Source organism: Pezoporus occidentalis, unplaced genomic scaffold (assembly GCF_034315485.1).
Source record: "Pezoporus occidentalis ecotype Australia unplaced genomic scaffold, CSIRO_AGI_Poc_V1 ctg46, whole genome shotgun sequence".
In the NCBI taxonomy this organism is placed as follows: Eukaryota; Metazoa; Chordata; class Aves; order Psittaciformes; family Psittacidae; genus Pezoporus; species Pezoporus occidentalis.
The window spans coordinates 109,714-131,112 of NW_026915791.1; the positions used below are offsets into that span (position 1 = coordinate 109,714).

A 21,399-nucleotide genomic window follows, 5' to 3' on the forward strand; every position below is an offset into this window, starting at 1 on the left:
TGGAAGGAGGGAAAATATTTCCTCTCCTTATTATTCTTCCATAAAACATCAGGAAAGCTTAAAAAAAAAAAGAACAGTGTGCTGGCCATTTCTAACTGCATGACAAACCACAGCAACTGCACCCAGTTAGTGTTTCAGGACATGCTGTTCTTTTGGAGACTGTGAGATGCTTAGGAGGCATGTCCATGTTTAGGACTTTTCCACAAACACATGCCCTGCACTGCTTGACTTGGGAATTATTTTCTTCTTTCTGAAGCAGAACTGTTCCAGACGTGCTGTCTTTGCCATGCCCCACAGCCACCCTCAGCCCAGCGAACCGCTGGTACCATGCTCAGCCTTCACAAAGGCATCATGACCATCTGGCAAGGGCTCCTGGGGCAGCACAGTTACACCTTAGCGCATGTGCATGGACACACCATGGAGAGGAGAGAGCCGAAGGGATACGTTGATATTCCACTGCCAAGTCTTACTTCCTTTCCAGCAGGATCAATGCAACTGCCTCACTATCCACACTTTCTCTGCACTCTCTGCTTGGCAGCATTCTCCTATAGGAGCTGTTTTCCAAAGCCTCCTTTACACATTTGTATATTTTAAGGACAAAAGAGGTTCAGCTTGTTTGACTTACACACGTGGAATCTTGACCAACAAACTCAAGCTGTAGACTCTCTCCTGCAAAGAGAGCTGTCTCAGTTTAAAGCCTGCAGCTACCACAGAAGCCTCTGCATCTCTCATTAAGCCACGCTACCCATTAAGTTGCCCCTCATTAACAGTGCTCCTCATTGCTAGTCTGACTTTGTCCAGCCTCACGTACAGACACTGAGTGGCATGCTGCTCCATCCTCCCCAGCTTATTCACCATTGCCCTTTCCCTGCTTCCTAAACAAAACACTCAGCTGCCTTTAAAAAAGTGCTCTGCAGGATAAGGCCACTTTGCAGTGTGGACAGGAGGTCTCCATTACTCACCTGGCCACATCCCCATCAACCCTTCTACCAAATTTCATCACATCTAAAAGGGTTACCAGCAGCCATTTGGTATTTTTCCCCAGATCAGTAATAAAGATGACAGTGAATCAGAGAGACCCTGGGGACAGCCCGAAGGAAACACTTCTGAAGAATTATGATTCCCTATTAAAATTAGTTAAGTGCGCTCTGTCATCTATCAGTTAATGAGTTTTTAATCCATATATAATGGATTAAAACACACAAAGCTGACTTTATATGTTGTTCATTTGCTTTTAATCAGCATGGTAGGGAGATAAGACTTGCAGAAAGCAACATATCATGGTGATAGTTACCTTTATCAACTGAACTCGTGGTCTTTTAAAAGTTGATAATGGGATTGTTTTACAAGACTTGCTATCCACAAAACTGTGTGACTTCACAGCAATTACAGTCTTTGGTAAAATCAGAGCCTATTATCCAGCCCTAATGACTTAAGCATATTTAAGTTTCCCCTTACAGCCTCCTTTTTATTGATGGAGTAGGAAGTATTTCACTTTCACTGAAATATTTGGCTTCATTATCCTAATAATTTTTAAATAAGGAACAGGAATATTTATTTTATTTCTGGCTTTTTTCTGTACTTCTTCTAGCTCTTGCTGCTATGAGTCATCTATTTTTACTGGTAGCTTTCACATCATTTATCAGTCATCTGCCCATGCCAGCATCCAATATACCCTTAAAGTTCCCAAAAAATCTTAATTTACCCATTTGTTGTATATTTTAAACTTTTATTTCCACTTCCTGACCACAGACACCCTATAAACCCCTTAGGCCTGCCACCATGGTGGTGAGGATAGCAATTCTCTTTTTATGTTGGAACACGAAGGTAAATAGCCATAACCCGTTCCCAATTACCATTTGATTTTTTTACAGTATGGTTTGCTCTGTGCTGTTGTCCACTTTAGGAAGCTCACAAACCCCCATCCAACTACCACCTAACCTATCATGGATGCCAGTTGTAGTTGGACCAAGACATTAAGTATGTCAAAGAGCATCTGGTTAAAGGAACTTGTACAGCACAAGGCCAGAGCCCCACAGGTGTTTTCCTTCTATTTGCCACCCTGATCATGCAATGAGCCTTGCAGCTCCAGTGCAGCGTGAGGACACATGGGGACCTCACAGCATTGCTCCCTCCATCCCCTTAGCTCCCTGCTCACACCTGGTACCACAGATGCCTGAAAGCTTCAAAACTCAACCACCTGCCCAGCCTCCCAGGCACAAGGGTTCAGTGCAGCCATAATCAAAGCCACACAAAAACATGACTCCATCTGTGAAAGGACTGGAGCTTTAGTGAGCTGCCACAGCCCTGTCATGGGTGCCTTCTGCTCCCCTACCTTCTGCTTTGTCTCTTTTCATTCATATTCACTGTCTTCCTGGAAGGGGCTGTCACAGCCAACTATCCTCCCACCCCTGGAGCTGCTCACAGCCCTCGTGTCCAGAGCAAGCTGGCGTCTGCCTGACACTCCCTTTTTTGAAAGCCAGCTTTTCACAGGTTGGAAGGCTGCAGGCTGAACAGATGTCCCTTATTTGAAGTGAAAGCCCCACTTAAACCAAGCTTTCCCACAGCTCTGCTGTCACTCGTGAGAGCTCTGAGCTAATCCTCATCCTTTCATTTTGCAGGCGTAGGGATTCCCAGGGCAGGAGGGTTCAAACCTCTCAGAGCAAAGGCTGGGCAGAGTTCCTGAGTAGACGGCATGACAAACCTGCTCCAAAACCTGACTGCTTTCCAGGCCTGGCAGGACAGGGCAGTGCTCTTGGGATGGCAAGGATTCAGAGAGGAAAGAGAGAGAAATGTTGGATACATTTGGAAGCTTCTTTGGAGGCAAGGAAGCACGAAACCTCTCCTTCGCGCCCCTGAAGTGCTTCCCAGGCCTCCCTATCTCTTCCCGTCCTGCAAACTGCAGTGACACCTCGTGGCGAAGTCAACCAGCCTGGGGACAAGCCACCTCCGGCACAGCAGACGGGAGCTGGCCAGGACCCTCGGACTCACCTGGAAAGGTTTCAGGAATGTCTCCTCCATGGCCAGCCGGCCATACTCAGTGAAAAGCTGGAAGGAGAAGCAAAGAACAACAGGAGTGTTAGCGGGTCAGTGTGCATGGCCGGACAGGGAGCTGTGGGCCACACAAGCAGCAAGGGACAGTTGTTGACTGAGAGCTAACAGCACCATCTGCAGAGCTGGAACAGAAACTGGTGAGCTGTATGCTTTTGGTTCACATATGAGGGGCACACAGAGCTGTTATGGAAAGCCACCATGCTGAGCCCTCATGTGAAAGATCTCAGCCTGGAATTTTTGGTTGCCAAATCTGTGAAAAATGGCTCAAACCAGCTGCTTGCTATTGCTCTCATACCAACCAGGAACTTCACGTGCTACAGGGGACTGCTGGAACCCCTGCTCTCTTTAAACACTCCAGGAAGAAGCGGAAATTAATTCAGAAATAAGTACTTTCCCTGCAAACCCTCACTGTGCAAAGACAGTTGAGATCAGCCTCCCAGCAAAATGTGAAGGCTCTCCAGTCTCTCTGGACTCTAATTTCTAACTATATATAAATTTCACAATAATGTATTTTACAGATGCCTAAAAATGGGTCAGGCTGTTAAACAATGGCTTAAAATCCAAACTGAAAGATCAGAGTCGCACTGGGTAAGTTCAGTGTTAAAAAGGCATTATTATTAAACATATTTACTGACTGAAATTATACAGAAGGTCTTCAAATGCTAGTTTTTTCCAGCTGGAGTTTTTCTTTTTTTTTTCTTAAGCTCCTGGAAAAAACTACCTAGCCAAACAACCACCTAAACAGAAGAGAAAGCTAGAGGTAATACCAGGAAATGGGCAGGACACCTGTGTCACAAAAATCCCATTAGCTACTTGCCTCCAACAGTCAGGGATGCAATTACTCTAAGGGGTCACCTGTACTGAGTCAGTACCAGATGTCATATCCAGGCTTACAAATGGCTATCTAATTTCTCTGGGCTTCTCCTAACAGTACAAATAATGAGCAACGAAGTCCTGCAGCATGAACAGTGCAACTTCTATATCAGATTTCCTGTCATTTAAGTCAAATAAGCACTTTTACTGCCCCTACTCACAGAGCAGTGGATGGACACTCAGCAGCAGGAGTACCGCGGATACAGAGTTGACTCAATGATCTTAAAGGTCTTTTCCAACCGGAATGATTCTATGGTTTTATAACTAATCTGGATCCTTTCCTATTACCAGTCACTTCAGCCCCTTGCTACACATCACTGCATGTTTCCAGCTTCACGGGTCAGTCCTGGCCTCTAATGTCTACTTCCTGAGGAACCCCACCATAACCCTGTGGAAGGATACACAGGCCAGTGTGGGCTATACCCAGACTGTCTGCTGCAGACTGTGATGGGTGCTCCACACTGAGAGGCCTTGTGATGGGTACTCTGCACTGTCTGATGCTCATTTAACCACATAAGTAAAAAGTCAACTTAATCCCCTCTGACTGCAGCACCACCCATGCCAACTGGTCCCATGCAGTGTGGACATATAAAAAGATACTGCCTTCCACTTTGCAGCTTTACATAGCTGAAGACCATCACCACCTCCACTCGCAGTCACTTTTGTCTCCTGACTTAGCAGTCTTAATTCTTTCAGTATCTCAGTGCCCTTCAGCCATCAGCTGCAGCACAAAGCACAGCCATGGGCCTTTTGCAACTCCACAGGTTCAAAACAGTCCCTGGAACAGTCCTGGTGAGTGTTCCACTAACTGCCCTTCCAAAGGACCCAGGCCCCCAAGAAGCCACATTAAAAAGCATAAGCAAGACAAGTTTCAACCCAAGTGACTGTTCCTCCATGAACCAGTATGAGAACTGAGAAATGGAGGCTCCGAATGTGAAAATGCCTTTCCAGAGCAACAGTTTGTAAGTGCAGAGCGTAATCCAGGCACCCCAGTTCTGCGGAGCAGCAAGGACAAAGGTCTTACCTGCAAGTGCTGCAGATCATCCTCCTGCACATTCTGGGACAGGTTATAAACCTGTATTTAAAAACAAAAACTTCAGAACACTCAAAATGGCCTGTCCTTTGGACCAACACAGGGGTCAGTGTGGTCCAACTCCACAACATTACCATGGGGACACAGACAAAGTCATAGCTGCCTGTGGTGCTGGTACAAGGCCCTGAGCACAGTCATACTGCTGGACAGACTCACACAGTCGGACAGACAGGCATTGCTGTTCCCTGTGCAGCAAAACTCTCCAGCATGGGAGCACCAGCCTGGAATCCTGTCAGGTCCAAATAATGTTCCTTCTCCATTTTTATTATGTGCTGAGTTCTATACGAAGACACACTTTCCACATTCACACTGCCCTCTAAACACAAAGGCCAGATGGTAGGAAGGGAAGCCCTAACAGGCTATGTGGTTACTGGTGTGTGAGCCCCTCCAGCCCAGAGGTTCCTCAGTGCCAGCAGCACCAAGACAAAAGCTTCCCCAGTTCCACAGACCAAGGTCCCTTCCTTTTTGGTAGCTGGAAGCAAAGGGTGGAACTGCTGCTGGCCCTGCTCTTGAGGCAAGATGAGGAGATGAGACTGTTCCCTGTGATGATGAAGTCATACATGAACCTTGTACTCAGTGCAGCCAACACACTGGCCTTTAGCTTGCTCACCAAAGGCCCTGCCTAGCTGCTGTGTTAGGCAGGTGCTAAGCTACTGGGTTTCTGCCACTTCCCTTTAGGAAGTGATTGCTGTGATTCTTACCTGTATTGAGCTGATCATTGTGCTTAGGGCAAACACAGTGGCCGAATCCCGCAGGGTGGACTGGCTGTCAAAGGTTCCCTGTGTATCCATCAGCAACACTGCAACCTGAGAGACAAAAAGCTCCATGTCAGCTTGGATGCACCCATTCAGCATCTGCATCCAAGCAAAATCACTCAAATGCCAAAGGGATGTGGTCAGGGGTGTGAATGTCAGCTGCATTTTTGTACTGGGAATCTCACTGTTTCTGCCTCAGACTTAAAATTGGTGGAGGGTAAATAAAAAGAACAGCCCCAGACACTCCAGACAGTGCGATGACTCCAGCAGGCAGTGAAATGAATGCTATGCAAGGCAGAGGAGGGAACTGCTTTGCTCCTCAAATACTTGCTGCCAGTGTGGCTAGGTCTTTTCCGGAGTCTGCATTAGCTTCGTGTCACAGAAGGCAAACTCAGTAGCGCATCACACCTCCTTGACCCAAAACACATTCAACCAGTATTAGAAATCACACCGTGAATAATTCTGCGTCACTTTGGTGTCGGGCTCTTTGTTAAAGAGTAGATGAATACAAATATTCCTGCTATAAATCAAATTTATAGGATGTCCCAAAATCCAGTCTGCATTGTGTTTGACCATCCTGAATGAAGACATGCCATTTTATAGCAGCTACTGCTCTAGGGAGGGGATGTAGTTTGCAAGGACCTCAGATTCAAGATCTTTGGGAATAGAAGAAAAATAAACTCTGGGATACCCAAAGTTAGAAGGACACCTAGAGAGCGTATCAGGGACACCTAGACATCGTATCAACTCATTGCATTGAACACACTGTTATGGTTTAACCCCAACTGGCAACTAAGTACCAGACAGCCACTTACTCACTCGCCCTACCTCTCCCCAGTGGGATAAGGAGAATCAGGAAAAGGTAAAACCCACAAGTTGAGACAAGAATAGTTTAATAATTAAAATAAAGTAAAATATTATACTAATACTACTAATAATAGTAATTGTAATAAAAAAGAGGATAACAGAAATATAAATAAAACTCAAGAAAAAAACAAGTGATGCACAGTACAATTGCTCACCACCCACGGACCGATGTCCAGCCTGTTCCCAAGCACCAATTTCCACCCCTGGCCAACTCCCCCCAGTTTATATACTGAGCATGACATCTATGGTATGGAATACCCCTTTGGTCAGCAAGGATCAGCTGTCCTGGCTGTGTCTCCTCCCAACTTCCTGTGCCACTCCATCCTTCCGCTGGCAGGGCATGAGAAGCTGCAAAGTCCTTCACTTGTATAAACACTACTTAGCAACAGCTAAAACATCAGTGTGTTATCAACATTATTCTCATACAAAATCCAAAATACAGCACTATACCAGCTACTAGGAAGAAAATTAACTCTATCCCAGCTGAAATCGGGAATCCCATTTATGCTAAGTTAGGGATATGGTATTGAAGACCTTCTCTAAAATTACACAGGCATTTGAGCCACCTAAGACAAGGCAGAAGAGTCTTATCAAAGCTCGAATGGAAAAACAAGCTGTCCAGCAACAGACAGCAATGCAACAGAGAAACACACACCTTTTTACCATCAGGTTTGTCCACCAGGAAAACTTCACTCCATATCTGAATGCCGGTTGTCTCCCGCTCAGACCCTCCCCTCCAGGAGAAACCAGTCAGAGGCTCGTTGTAATCTCCAACCCAGTCCACTGCTTCCTGCAGGTAGGAACAAAAGAAGTTGCTGGAGTTCTCATTACACTTTGGTTTTATGCTTTTAATTCTGTGCTGCCTTCACCTCAGTGCTGGAGCAGCGCACCCTCTATAAGGGAGGTTTCCTACAGGGCAGCAACTGTATCTCAGCTCCAAAGCCAAGATTCTACTGGGGAACCACCAATGCACATGGCTGTGGCTGCTCTTTATTTTGTGAAAACCACACTAACAAGAAGCTTGAGCATTTCTAGAGCACCAAGCTGGTGTCCTGTCCAGCTCATCCCTGGGTGGTATATGGGAGCAGCTGCACCATACCCCTGGGAAAAGGCACCTCAGCTGGGGCCATACCTTATTGTACATGTACCGCAGCATGAAGTCCATTAGGAATGATTTTCCTTTTCTAAAAGCTCCAGCAACAGACACAGCCACAACCTCTTTATCTCTGACAGCCTCTGAGAGGAGGATGCGGTTCAGTGCAGCTTCATCCAGTTCAAAGGAATGGTCATCTTTGACAATAAGGACTTGCACTGGTCCTGCCTTCCTCACGGACTCCTCCTCCTCTGAGCTCCATTCATAAGTCTTCTCTGCAAAACTACCTGCATAAACAAGTAAAACAAGAGCCGTTAGGTTCCTTCTGCAAAGTGCAGAATCACAGATAGCAGGGCTGGATGGGGTGGTAACAGGCCAACTAGACCAAATACCCATCTCAAAACAGCACCATTCTGAGCAGATGTCTGTTGAACCTGTCCTCAGACATCTCAATGGAGGCTCCATGCTACTTTGGAGCAACCTGTCCACAGGCTGCCTACAGGCAGAGAGTTCCCTGCTGGAACACATCCATTGTTCCCTTGACAAAACACGTCCATTACTTTTTGTCCTACAAGAGTTGACATGGAGAACAGATCACTCTTTTCTTGCCTGTTACAACTTCTTACACATACAAATACTGCCATAACACCACCATTAGCTTTTTCTATGCTAGAAAAGAGAAGTCCAAGTCCCCCAGTCATCCTTGCAACCACATTATCTAAGCATCTGACTGCTGTCCTCTAGATACTCCCCACCAGGTCTTTCCTGAAGGCTGTCTCAAAAATGTCTCGGCATTCAAACATTCAAGGTGTCCAAGTACCTCATGTCTCTATCAAAGGACACTGCCTTTATGCATCCTTTGCAATTCCTGTTTCTGTAGCAACAGCAGAATCCTTCTTGATCTGCATTCTGAACTAATGCTTAAAGTATAATCTGCTTCTTCTGAGACAGCCCCAGCAGGTACCACATACCCCATTAAGACACATGCCCATCCTGATAAAAGCCACTTCTTCACTCTCAAGCAAAGTATGACCACTGCTCACTTTCCCACTTTGAAATGGCAAGGTTCCCTGCAGAGCTGCTCCCTGGCATAGAGATGACTGCTGCCCAGGCTGTGTAGTGTTCATATGGCCTTACAAGAGGGTCTCATTTCCGTGCCAGGACTGGGCAGAAGTGACAAGCACGAGGCTACAGCAGGAACATTTGGAGGCAAAGGACTCAGTGTTTGGTCACTGTACCCACGCATGGCAATGACAGCATGCTAGACACATGTGTATCACCTGCCTGATTCTCCAGGCCAACACAGCTGAGATGATGACAGCTTTTAATGGCCTCGTGGTCTGTTTGGGCTGCTTTACATACCTGACACAATACAGGAGATGGATGCATTTTAAGACCTGCTGTCCACAGACACTGCAGCCTTCGGCTTTGCAAAGAGCACACCAGTCCCAGTAATTTTCCTTTTGTTGTCTCCAAACTTCCCAACACAGGAAAGAGATTGGTGAAGGTGATTAATCATACCAGTCAGTTCACCTACAGCCACATGACATCTAACCAGCAGGAAAGGGAGCGTGTGATGGAAAGTTCCCCAACATCTCTACAAAAACTTCCTGGTTTGTTGGCTCAGGCTGCAACTTTCCAAACATGGTAGCCTCAAGTTAAACCTCCTGAAGCTCTGTTTCAGCCCCTGACCTCAGGGACCCAGTTTTCAGGCAGTCCCAGCTATTTCAAAGCACAAGGACTATGTGTGCACACGATAAAAGACAAGCTATAAATACCAAGAGGAATAGGGTTTGCCCATTCTGGGCCTCTTTATAAAGAAGCCTCCAGCAGTAACTTCATATTTTCAATAACAGCAGTGCTTTTGTACGAGTTTCTGATTTCCTATGGTCCCACAATGAATATCAGGATCATTAAGCCTGGTTGCTAGGGGATTTCTTATGGCCCTCGGACGTATACTACAAGCTTTCTTTGCTCAGAGTTTAAATACAAAGATCTTTTCTTCCCAATGCTTGGAGGTTTTTTAGCAAAACAAAAGCCCCAAACACTCTGAAAAGCTGGACTCTCCACCAGAGTGTAGCAGCCCAGGACCAGCAGCACCATCTCCCTTCAAACACCAGCCCCTGCCTCATACTAATGCTTAGGGGCCTCCAGGAAAAAAAACAAAACAAAACAAACCTTTCCATTTCAAATACATGGACCCAAAATCCAGACACACCTTGCCAAATGACTTGAAAAATGAAGGCCTCTGAGAGCAGTCAGTCCTCTTGCTGCACACACCAAACATAATTTCCAGCATTTTGATCTTTCCAACACATGTGTATGGACAGGGGCCAAAGGGCCATAGACTCACATGCTCTTTTTAAGCATTGCCATGCTGCAAGTGCCATATAAAGTCTACAATAGGAAATACCTCCTCTCCTGTGGTTTTCCCAACACCCTGCTCAGCAAAATTTTTTTTCTTTTTACAGCTGCACAGAAAAGAACAGTGGAGAGAGCCTTGTACGGGATGTGATTCATGGCAGAGGCAGGAAAACGTTTGTAAATCATATTAAATCTAAGCATTTCTGACTCTAGCCAAGCCATCAGGGGTACAGGTAAATTAGCTGACCCACCTTCCCAGACCAGACAAATCCCATCTCCAGGCACACAGACAGAGGGAGAGAAGGACCAGCATTTCATTCAGCCCATGCTAGCAGTAAAGGAAGCCAAGCACCCAGTCGGGTACCAAGATGGGCAACTACCCTGCTGACTGCAGGCTTCAAGCACAAGGCAAGGCAGCACGGATGCCCCCAGCTCACACAGCTGAATGGACTGACAGTCCTGGTCAACATTCCAAGAACCATGACACAGGACTGCGAAAAGTCCCTCCCATCGTTCTACCAGAGGGACTGCTGGTGCCAGATCACCCCTTCTGGTGCCTGGACAGGATCTCTCGGGACTTGTTCTCCCTCCAGTTCAGCTGCCAGAAAGAGCAACAACCAATGCAGAGTAGAAGAGGTTGTGTTGTCCCTTCAAAACATGAAAACCTGTATTTTTTTAGCAGGTATTGACAGTTCTGGGAGAATGTCTCCACACACAGGTAACAGTCCAAAGTGGCCCCAGTCTCCTAGGGGATTTCCTTGCTTCCATCACCTGACCACTAGGAAAACCAAGCTGCTTGCACAGCACAGCAGCAAAACACAAAAGTATTATGAGCAGGATATGTTGATTTCTCAGCTCATCGGAGACATCAGGAGGTCTCTGATTACATTAAGCAGATCTCTGAACTAATTTCAGCCCTGTTAGCTCTGCTTCTTTCATGTATGCCATCTGCAGACAAAACTCTGTCTTTCATATTTATTTCCATGTGATGAAATGTCCACGTTCTTCTTATTAGATTATCTGCCATGCTGGAGAGACAGAGATTATTTTATAAAATGGCTGCACATTTCTGGAAATCAATTATTTTCATTGGCCTTTCCGGCATAAGTTAGTTATCTGCTTTGAAGGAAGTTGTACCTGGCAATGGCAAAACATCATCTGGCCAAAAAGGGAAGGAAGGAGACCTCAGCTTTCCTAAACACACTCTTGTTTTCACTCATTTTCTAACTTCACTCCTCCTTTCTGTCGGCTCTTTCTCGGCGCCCTGCAATTACGTCAATTCTCAAGCTGCTCATTCTGAAATTGCCAGGATACAGTTCCTTTTCCCCATTTCATAACAGCTCATTTCCATGACTCTAAAGCGGGGTGGACTCCACATCTCTTTTCCATATGGTGATTCAAAGTGGAAAGGTGAAGAAGGTCAGAATTTGCATTTATACCTACTGGGCTGTCGGAGAGCAGCAAGGAAATAGCCCAATTTGTGCAGACAGCCCATAATACAGGACATAATGCTGACTTTATTAGAGATCAAGGAAAAAAATAAAGCATTTTTCAACTGCTCTGGTTAAAACTAAAGAAATTAAACCAGAATATTTCATGCTGTGTCTGTGTACAGCCAATGTCTAATGTATTTAAGCTCCTACGGAAGAATAAATTAGGCAAATTACATGTCACTAATTATGCAATGTACCTTTGGTGAGTGCTTGCGTAAGCCTGTTCTTCCTTAGCTATGGAAGAACAAGTCACAGAAATGCTGACTTATTTCCAGAGATCAACTAATAAGTGAGCTTTTTCCTTAAATGAGTTTGCACAGTAAGTACATTTTGTTCCAGAGAATGAAATGCAGACATGACCCATCATCTGTGCAAATACAAGCTGCCTAACCAGACACTGAGAAAGCCAGTTTGCCAGCCTGGCTCTTGTGCTCTCAAGAGAGAGGAGGAGCCAGGAGCCTTACCTACCCTAGCACTGCCCATGAAAAGCAGAGCCTGCAGCCTGGGTTCCAGTGCCCCCACTAAAACACACAGATGTCATGTAGTGCTGCTATCCTGAGGGTATTTGAACCAAGTTACTTCACTGTGTGGAAAAACAGAAACCACCAAAGAGACAAAACAGAGGTTTGATGAGAAGCTTCAGCTTGTTATTTCCCTGGAACAGAGCATCCCTGCATCGAGTGGGTTAGGTTGCTTATCAGCAGTCCTCTGGGGATTAATTCGATCAGCAGTGATAGCTGTGTGGATCTTTTCTGAAGCTGTGTTCACCCCAGCTGTTTACATTACAAACGTATCACAGTGCCACTGATGATACCATGTGCCAAGCACTGAACAGACCATACAGTCAGGCTTGATCCCTACTCACATTCTCCAGAGAGCTTCAGCTTCCAAGAAGCTTATCTGCTCTCCCAAACAGCACTGGCAAAGAAAGACATCTCTCTCCAAGCTGCAGTCTCCCCTGCACTTATCACAGTCAACACGGCTGCTGTTGTGACATGAGTTCTGCTCCCTCTATTCATGCTGCTCTACCTCTGCCACACGACAACAAGCCAACGATCATCAGCAAAGCTCAGGAGGCCGGGAAAGGCAGCATCACTTTGAGCATGCACCAGACATCCTCTCCTCTCTGAGACAGGCTAGCACAGAGCTCTGCATCTTATCCAGCTAATGAGGGAAAAATGAAAAACAAAGCACTGAAGCAAAGCATATGTATTGGACAGCCAGGGAAGAGGGGATGTTGTAGAGCAACAACCTGTATCAATCCCCCAACAAAGGATGCACAGTAGCTCCCAGCTGCATCCCAAAGCACTGAGACTGCCCTTGCAAGCCTGGCCTGGACAGCTGTGAGTTAGCAGATTCCCTCAGTGGGGGGCTACCAGAAGGTGTCTAGACTGAGGTGCTCCTGGGAGACAGTGTCTTCGAGAGGACAAAGCAGGGAAGCCCGGCTGGGTAAAGCCCTTACACCCATCTCTGCTCTGCACCACGCTCTCTTAGTTTTCCTAGCCAACAGCCTCCTGACCTGGGTTTAACAACACTCACACATTTTCCACTCCCTTCTATATCCTACCTACATCTCCTGCATCCAGGACACAGCTGACCACACAGGCACACAACTCTCCTGTACCCTGCTCACACCTCTGCTGGGATTTGTGACACCCCCATGGAGTCAGAGGACCTCGGACCTCAGGAGGGGAAACACCAGGTGCCAGCCGGTGGCATCCACAAACCAGAGCCACAGAGCACCCTTGAAGCAGCACACATGCAAGTACCTCTCTCAGGCCCCAGCCTTCCTACTCTGTCTCCTTATGCTTGGGGCTTGTGATCTGGGAAATACAGCAGGGAATGGGAGGGAAGGCAGATCCAGACTTTCTCGTGCCCAAGGGGGAAACCACTTGCACCTCCCCAGAGAGGATGAACAGATGCAGTCACAGCTCTGCCATGAACTACAGTGCAAGGCAGGCTCTTGATACTTGTGGAAATGATGGGAAAATGACACAGCCTGCGATGAAGGCCTCCACCCAGGGAGCTGCAGAGCATTGCTTAGAAACAGGTGAAGAAAACTGTCACTTAAAAAGTCAGCCCTGTCCTTCAACAGTCAAGACTGGCAGGTAAAAGGCCACAGTTGGTAGTCATTTGGGGTCTCCAAACCCCAGATGGGTATTTTGGGTCTTTGAGATCCCAAACTATCCTCTCCAATGTCAGGGTGAACTCTTATACCCCCACTGCACAGCAGTGTTAACACCTCTGCCCAATGCAATCTGCACTTCCATGCACTCCTGGCAAGCACGCTACCTCTCTGTACCCCAGGATGCCTGCAGGGAGCCAAGCAGGGTGGCTAGTGCTGCCAGGCTTGGTACTGATCCTTTGCTTATTTTGGAGCAGTGGTAAGATGCAGAGTGCACTCCTTCCCGCCAGCCCTGAGTCATCCAACTGGCAGCGCAGCAGCTTCAGCCTGAGCGTGGCAAATCAGCCCCTCTTCCCTTTGACAGACAGAACAAGGAGGTGAATGATTATGCTGATAACAAGAGTGGTTTGGGAGCTTCCTGCATAAAAGTGCTGACAAAAACAAGAGCTTGGATGATTACCAGCTACCAAACCTGTCTGTTACAACAGACACATCTCAGATGCCAAAGTCCAATGTGAAACTTTTTAACGATGACACCTACCAACCACCACTGACACGATGCTGCAGTGCCTTAGCTGGCTCTGAAACAACAGCAATGCCTACTGCTGTGAAATTCCTAGGCTGAGCTGATTATTAATATGCTTCAGAGACACAGGCACACAACTACCTTTGGAAGAAAGCAGGTCAGACAGAGGTTTTCCTAGGAAGTTTTTCAGGAAGTTTAAGGTCACATTAGTTATGCTATGTCCGTGCCAGTTTGTGTCAAAGACTGGCTGATTCAAACGCAAGGTGGGCAATTCTCAGAGGGAACCTTCTTCCCACCTGTGTTCATCAAAAGACTGTTGTAACAGAGTGCTATCAAGAGGCCACTATCTATTTATCAGGTACAAATCCTGGTCCTGCTCACTTACCCACATTTAAGCCTAGCCAGAATCAGGTGTGATAGGATGTCTGAAAGTAATCTTGCAAGAGGGCCCCCAACGTAAGACATACATGGACCTGTTAGAGCGAGTGCAGAGGAGGCCACAAAGATGCTCAGAGGGCTGGAGCACATCTGCTTTGGAGACAGGCTGAGAGAGCTGGGCTTCTGGGGAGACCTTTAGAGCAGCTTCCAGTACCTAAAGGGAATGACAAAAACGCTGGAGAGGGACTTTTGAGAAGGGCATGTACGGATAGAAGGGGGAGGGGCTTTAAACTGACAGAGGAGAGATTAGATATTAGGAAGAAGTTTTCCACTGTGAGGGTGGTGAGGTACTGGCACAAGTTGCCCAGAGAAGCTGTGGCTGCCCCATCCCTGGTAGTGTTCGAGGCCAGGTTGGTCAGGGCTTGGAGCAACCTGGTCTAGCATAAGGTGTCCCTGACCATGGCAAGGAGGCTGGAACTGGATGAGTTTAATGTGTCTTCCAACCCAAACCATTCTAGGATTCTGCAATTCTATAAGAATAGGTCTCCAAAACTCTGGCTTCACTCCTAGCATGCATTTTCTGCATGGTCCTTCATTTGCTCTGTTTGTCAGCAACCAGTCTCCTTCCACCACCAGTACCTGATTTAGTCAATTCTGGCATTAAATTATTTTCAGACTTTTGTTGTTACAATTGCCTAAAAAAAAAATATTTGGTAAATGTGCCACAAAATCTTAAGATCTATCACGAAAGGCAAATATACTCTGGAGAAAATGTTCATGTATGCAGAGAGCTTTAAATACATTTGACTGGCTTGGCAGAGTTCAGCACCTTCTCTGGAGCCTCTACCCCATTTGGGAGATTTGTGTTCAGTTACTTTATTACTGTTAACACTTAACCGTCCTTCAACTTACAGCAAACGTGAGCATTTCTGCCAGGAACAGAGGAGCTGGGGTCTCTCTGGACTGAAGTGACTTTCAGAGGTTACCCAGTGGACATCTTGTGCCTCCCAGAGCATGGTGATACCTGCACCAGACTCGCTTCCCTGCTGGAGAAGGTTCCAGTCAGTGATGCAGGGAAGTTCATGTAAGGCCCGCTGCCTATGAGCATCACCTAGGTCCTAAACAATATTAATGTGTGCTGTTTCTCACTTATGGGCTTATCAGAGAGAATGCAGCAAGATACAACCAACACCCATACACTGCTTCTCCCTTCCATTATTTAGGCAGGCAGCATTCCATTATTCAGGCAACACTGAAGGCTCTCACAGCATGGATGCAACATGAAACGTGATGAAGGCACCATGTCATTGCTGCGAGGCAGGTTTGGGGCATCTCAGTTCTTCCCCCAAAAGGGGAAAGGCAGGCTGGACTTGCTCCTGCTTATCTTGCAGTGGATCAGACCATGCTATTCAAATCCTCTGTACAATGCTGCTGCCTCAAAACCAAAGGTACAGCAACCAAGCTTAGCTTTTAATGTTGTCTTGTTTCTTCTTTCAAGTCCTAACACTTCATCTTCTTTTCCTATTTACAAGCTGGTAATTTGGTTGTGAATCTTCTCGTATCCGGTGGCTTTTTGTGTAAAGGCCTGTCCGACTGAAACGTCTCAGCTTTCACTTTTCAGGACATTCCCAGCATTTAGAGTCACAAAGAAATGCCAGTAAGTGGAATGTGAAAATCACTGAATCACAGAATGGTTGAGGTTAGAAGGGACCACTAGAAGTCATCTAGTCCAACCTCCCTGCTCAAGTAGGGTCACCTAAAGCACATCCACTGTTAAAAATCTACCATAAAAGGTCAGAAACCAAATAAAAGGCAGAAAATATGTTAGCACTATCAGTTAAAAGAAAAAAAATAAACTACCAAAATCATCCTTTTCTTGCCAGTTTAACCCACTGCTGTGTAGTCTAAAAGTGTGGCAGCGATGATCTCAGCCTGGCCTGTGATGGAGAGGAGTCCTTTCTCCATTAAACAGTTGCTCAGCCCTTCCTGGCAATCAGGCCCCTTCTGGAGCTCTCATGAATCTCATGTCCAGTTTGAAAATCCTGACCAAGAAGTATATATAACCTCTCTAATCCCTTTTCCGGTTTTAAAACTGAATTCCTGATGAGTGGGTCATTCCGATTATAACATTGGCCCTGATGGGAAACATGATGGATTTCACACAGTTTGTTTCAGTCTCTGCTGTTGAAACGAGGGACTGGGAGCAGAGATCTCCAATGGCTTTACTGGATCAGAGGGAGCAGGCTGCTGAGTATCTGCAACTGTCAAGCACAAGGAATTTCAGAAAAACAATCAGTGTACTCCAAGCCTGCATTGAGCTGGCTGGACTTCACTGTGCTGATCAGGATTGAGACCAACAATCCTTATTTTAGGAAAAGCAGGGACCCCTACTCTTGGTGAGAAACTATATGTGATTTTTTTTCACCTGCAGCTCCCTCAGCCATTCATCCAGCAACTAGCAGCATTTGTGAGGTTTATGCACCACTTAGCACACTCAGTGAGAGAGCCTTAAATGATGCACAGCCTTCTGCTGACTTTCTGCCCAAGGCTAAACCCTATGCTTGATGCATTACGCACCCCTACACAAGCTCCCGGGGATGTACATATGTGACAATAACCCAGCTTTGAGAGCTGACCGGGGGCAATTTCTTCTGGGTGCCATACAGTCACCCTAATTTGCTCTGTGATCTTTGAAAAGGCAAATTATATTTATGAAACAAAGGAGGAGGGTTGCACTAAGCAGCTGCTCATTTTCAGGCCTGACTAACCAGAGAGTAACTAGGACAAAGTTTGATCCATTTCAAAATAGCGTGTATTTTTAATGACCTATAAGCCCATTTTCAGAACACAGCAAGGACTTTCTGCTTTAGTTTGAGTAACAGCCTCGGACTCCTCCTTCACCAGCAAGGCTGAAAAACGTAGCAGTAGAACAGTCACCCCACAGACTGATGTCACCAGACAATGCTGCAGTCACTGGATATAAACACATCTTTCAGGGCAATGAGATTCTATTATACAAATGTACACTTTTATTAAAGGGGGCTTTTTTTTTCCTAGTAAAAATACAGGCATTTTGCTCCCTAATGTATTACCTGCAGTGTCACCCAGCCTGGCAAAGTGGCAGAAAATCATTCTAGGAGTTGGTAAACCTCTGCAGAAGACAGAGTATGATTTTGACCTGCGGATGGGTTGCAGCACAAGGCAGCTAATCCCACAGAGATCCACTTGGATCCATGGATGGTTCCAGATTCTTGCAAAATTCATAGAGAATCTAATCAGTGACACATCAGATTTCACTCAAGTATGGCTTAGCAGCCATGTTCAGACTGAGGGATATAACCAATTGCCTTGCTGGACCAAGGCTACAATTTCCAAGACGATGTTTTCTCCATTTAGATCTGTTTCAGCACCATTTGCATTTTCTTCTGCTATCAAACTCTGATGGGAAAGCACCAGCATGTGTACATGTATGCGATATTCAACACACACAGAGACAGGACTGACACGTCTGTCACACGCTCTGTGAGACAAAGCTGAGAACATCACCATATTCACTGGGAAGTTTTCCCTTCAGTTTACCCAAGGGTCTAACGACCTTCATCAAGAGGCACAGTTAAAAATAGCACCAATAAAATGAGTGCCGCTCATTTTCTCCCTTCTGTCTTGCAATAAGACCACCACGCGCTCTGTTTACTCAAATCACACACTCTGTTATCCCAACGCTTCTGCAAACATGTCCCTGAACTGTTAATCATTACCATGGGAAATACTACTCTCATCTATACAAATTATAATGTAATTTGTGTATCTAAACATCACAGCTCAGCTCACCTGCTCTACCTGAGGAGGCAAGATACCATGCGCACTGATGAGTTCAAAGGGAATACAACTCAGAGGAAATGACAAATTACACTCAAAGCCTCAAAGAACCGCAAATGGCTGTATAAAACGTGATTTTCTACAAGACAGGACGCCAGTGGAAGCTGGTAAAGCAGTACCCCACTAAGCACCAGATGCAAGACGAAAGCCAGCAGGAGCCCCGTTGCTTGCTCAGTGCAGCCCACCTGTGGGACCAGCTTTGGATCAATGGAGCAGCAGTAGCTGCTGGTGGATCCAGGCCCACCGCAGGCAGGAGGAGAAGGGAAACCTTGCAGGAAAACCCTCCTCCTCCCTGACGATGCTGTTGCCAGCTCCCCCAGGCTCAGGTGGGGTTTCTAAAGGGATGAATTTGAAATGTCCCGTCTGGAGGGTCTGACACACCGAGACAGCCCTGCAGCTTCCAGAAATGCGAAGCACCCCTGTGCAGGAGCGACCTGTCGGAGAAGGCCGGCGTCCCCGTCTGAAATAAGTGGGTTGAGCAGGACTCCTGTTCCCCGTCTGGAGCGGGTGGTGGCTGAGGTGACACCCCACCCCCGGGGACTGCGGGCAGGTGCTGTGTGGACAGGGCCGTCAGGGCAGGCCTACGGAGGGCGCGGGCAGCCGTAGGGCTCGCCGCAGAGGCGGCTGCCGGCGATGCCCGCCCCGTGTGGGGCTGAGGGCGGTGGCAAACCAGGGGCACCTCGGCCCGCCCAGCAAACCAGCGAGGCCCCCCAGCGACTGGCACCCCAACCCAAACCCCCCCTCCCCGGCCACGCTGCGAGCAGGCAGCAACCGCAGGCAGCAGGGCAGGGGCAGGCGGACACCCACGCCACCGGCTCCAGACCCCGGAAGGAGGGGAAAAAGGGAGAGAAGATGCCCGTGTGTCCCCACGGGAGGAGCGGGGACAGGGCGGCCCCCCACCCCCGCAGGCCGCCCAGCTCCTCCAGGGACGGCCGAGCCCCCCACCACCGCCCGCCGGCGGCACCACCGCCCCGCCCCGGCGGCCCAGGCCCAGGCGGGGCTGGACTCGCCCTCCGCCCCAGCGCAGAGAGGGCCCCGGGCCGCCGCAGGCCCGGCATTGTTCGCGGCCCCGGGGCGCTGCCCGCCCCGCCCGGGCTCTCTGCCCCTCCGCGGGAGCCGCCCCGCCGCCGCCCCCCCGCCGCCTACCCCAGCTGCTCCTCTCCCGGCGGTTCCGGGCCATGGCGGGGCGCGGGGCTGCCCGGGCCGCGGCGGCTGCGGGAGGCTCCGTGCACGCTCCGAGCCGTGCTGCGTCTGCCGCGGTGGCGCGGGGCGGGCGGGGGAGCCGGCAGCAGCATCCCCGCCCGCCGCTACGGCGTGGCACGGCACGGCACGGCACGGCGGCCCCTGGGGCATCCGCCCAAGCCGCACCCGCCCTCGGGCACCCACTCGTGCATCAGGCATGGAGACCAGGGACACCCACCTCCAGGGGCGGCCACACCCTGCGACACCCTCGCACCCATGGGGGCACGGCTGGGGACCCAGCACAGCCGGGATGTGCCTGCACCCGGGTCACTCTTACCAGAGCACTGGGCTTGGGGAAAGGGATACCCACATGGGGGGCATCCACACCTGGGGACACTTAGCACGTTCATGGGCATCCCCCCCACCGGAGGCAGCCCCATCTGGGCCACCCCCATGGGCACCCACCCATGGGGGGACACTGGGCACATAGCTCCCCAGTTGGGCTGCCTTGTGTGTGATGGACTGAGATGGAGCTGACACACATTCATACCCTCCAGGGTGACACTTGCACAAGTACCCACCCAGGTAGGATCACTCACACGCAGCACCCAGGTGGGACACACAACCCGAAGGAAAGCTATGCACAGCAGCTCATGCACACACAGAGCTGAAACATGTCGTGAACCGTACCTACAGTGTGCAGCAAGCACACAGGGATACATGGGCCAAGAGGGATCCTGCCCTGGCATGGGGGTAAATCAGCTCCAGCTCCCCCAGTTCTTGCCTGTGCCGGCAGCATCCGCAGGCAGTAGGAGATACGTGCTGTGCATGTGCGGATGCTGCACAAAAGATGCAGCTTGAGGACCCAGGCTTGGGCACCCCTGGGGAAGATCTAGCTGCAGTGTGATTGATAACATGCACCTTCCCTCCAGATTTTCCTCTTTAACAACAAGCGCTTGTTCCCTCATATTTGGGATTGATTATGCACTCTGCCATGTAAGACCATGACTCAGCCCAAGGCAACAGGAACGCCCAGGTGCAAAACTTGGGCAGGGGAGCAGTGATGCTAGCTCCACATGCTGGCTGACTCAACGTGCCCCTTGTGCCCTCAGCCAAAACTTCCCACCTGGAGGAATGCAAGGAGCATGTTCTTATTTATTTTAACTTGTCTTCTTGTGCTTTCTTGCCAGCTGCAGCCTCCCAGGCCTGTGTTCATTGTGCAAACCCAGGAAAAGTGTTGAAGCCTTCTGCAATGCCAGGCACAGAGAGCTCACCCACTCCCACCCACACTGTGCAGACCAGCACACAGGTAAACACACTTGTCCTCAGCTCATGTTTGCCCACACGATGCCAACAAGCTGCTGGAGTTGACCTGTCTCTGAAGCCACAGTCCTGTGCTGCTCTTTGGAAGAAGCACAGCACAGTGCTCAAAGAACAATGGATTAAACTGGAAATGTGACAGTCACCAGAGGATTCTGTGGACCAAAATCTGGAAGGATGAGAGGGAACTGAGCCCAAGACTGCAAGAAGAGATTCTGGGAGAGTGCTGCTCATTTCTGCACTGCTAACCTCCAGCGGTCAGTGAAAGCTGTGGCCATCCAGCATTGCTGGATGCACAGGAACAAGCAGGATCCACTCTTCATTTCTGAAAGTGGGAAGAATGTTCACAAGTGAACCAATTTTCTCTTCCAGGCAGCTCATCCGTGCTACAGCCATG

At 48.4% G+C, this 21,399-nt stretch overlaps 1 protein-coding gene and 1 long non-coding RNA gene across 3 annotated transcripts in view; both read right to left on the minus strand.

Moving 5' to 3' along the window:
- Positions 1-19,802, minus strand: part of ATL1 (atlastin GTPase 1) — a 32,095-nt gene extending 12,293 nt beyond the window's left edge. For both annotated transcript variants that reach the window (XM_062635580.1, XM_062635579.1), the window contains exons 1-6: positions 19,647-19,802; positions 7,775-8,022; positions 7,298-7,432; positions 5,722-5,826; positions 4,952-5,002; positions 2,992-3,048 (exon numbers count right to left, since the gene is read on the minus strand). In XM_062635580.1, coding sequence (XP_062491564.1) covers positions 2,992-3,048; positions 4,952-5,002; positions 5,722-5,826; positions 7,298-7,432; positions 7,775-8,022; positions 19,647-19,680 — 630 coding nt within the window. In that variant the 5' untranslated portion in view covers positions 19,681-19,802. The remainder of the gene's footprint in view (positions 1-2,991; positions 3,049-4,951; positions 5,003-5,721; positions 5,827-7,297; positions 7,433-7,774; positions 8,023-19,646) is intronic.
- Positions 16,490-17,890, minus strand: LOC134172478 (uncharacterized). The gene is made up of 2 exons (XR_009967940.1): positions 17,714-17,890; positions 16,490-17,629 (listed from the first exon to the last, which is right to left on the minus strand). It is a non-coding gene; the product is annotated as an uncharacterized LOC134172478 (long non-coding RNA).
- Positions 19,803-21,399: the final 1,597 nt, after the last annotated feature.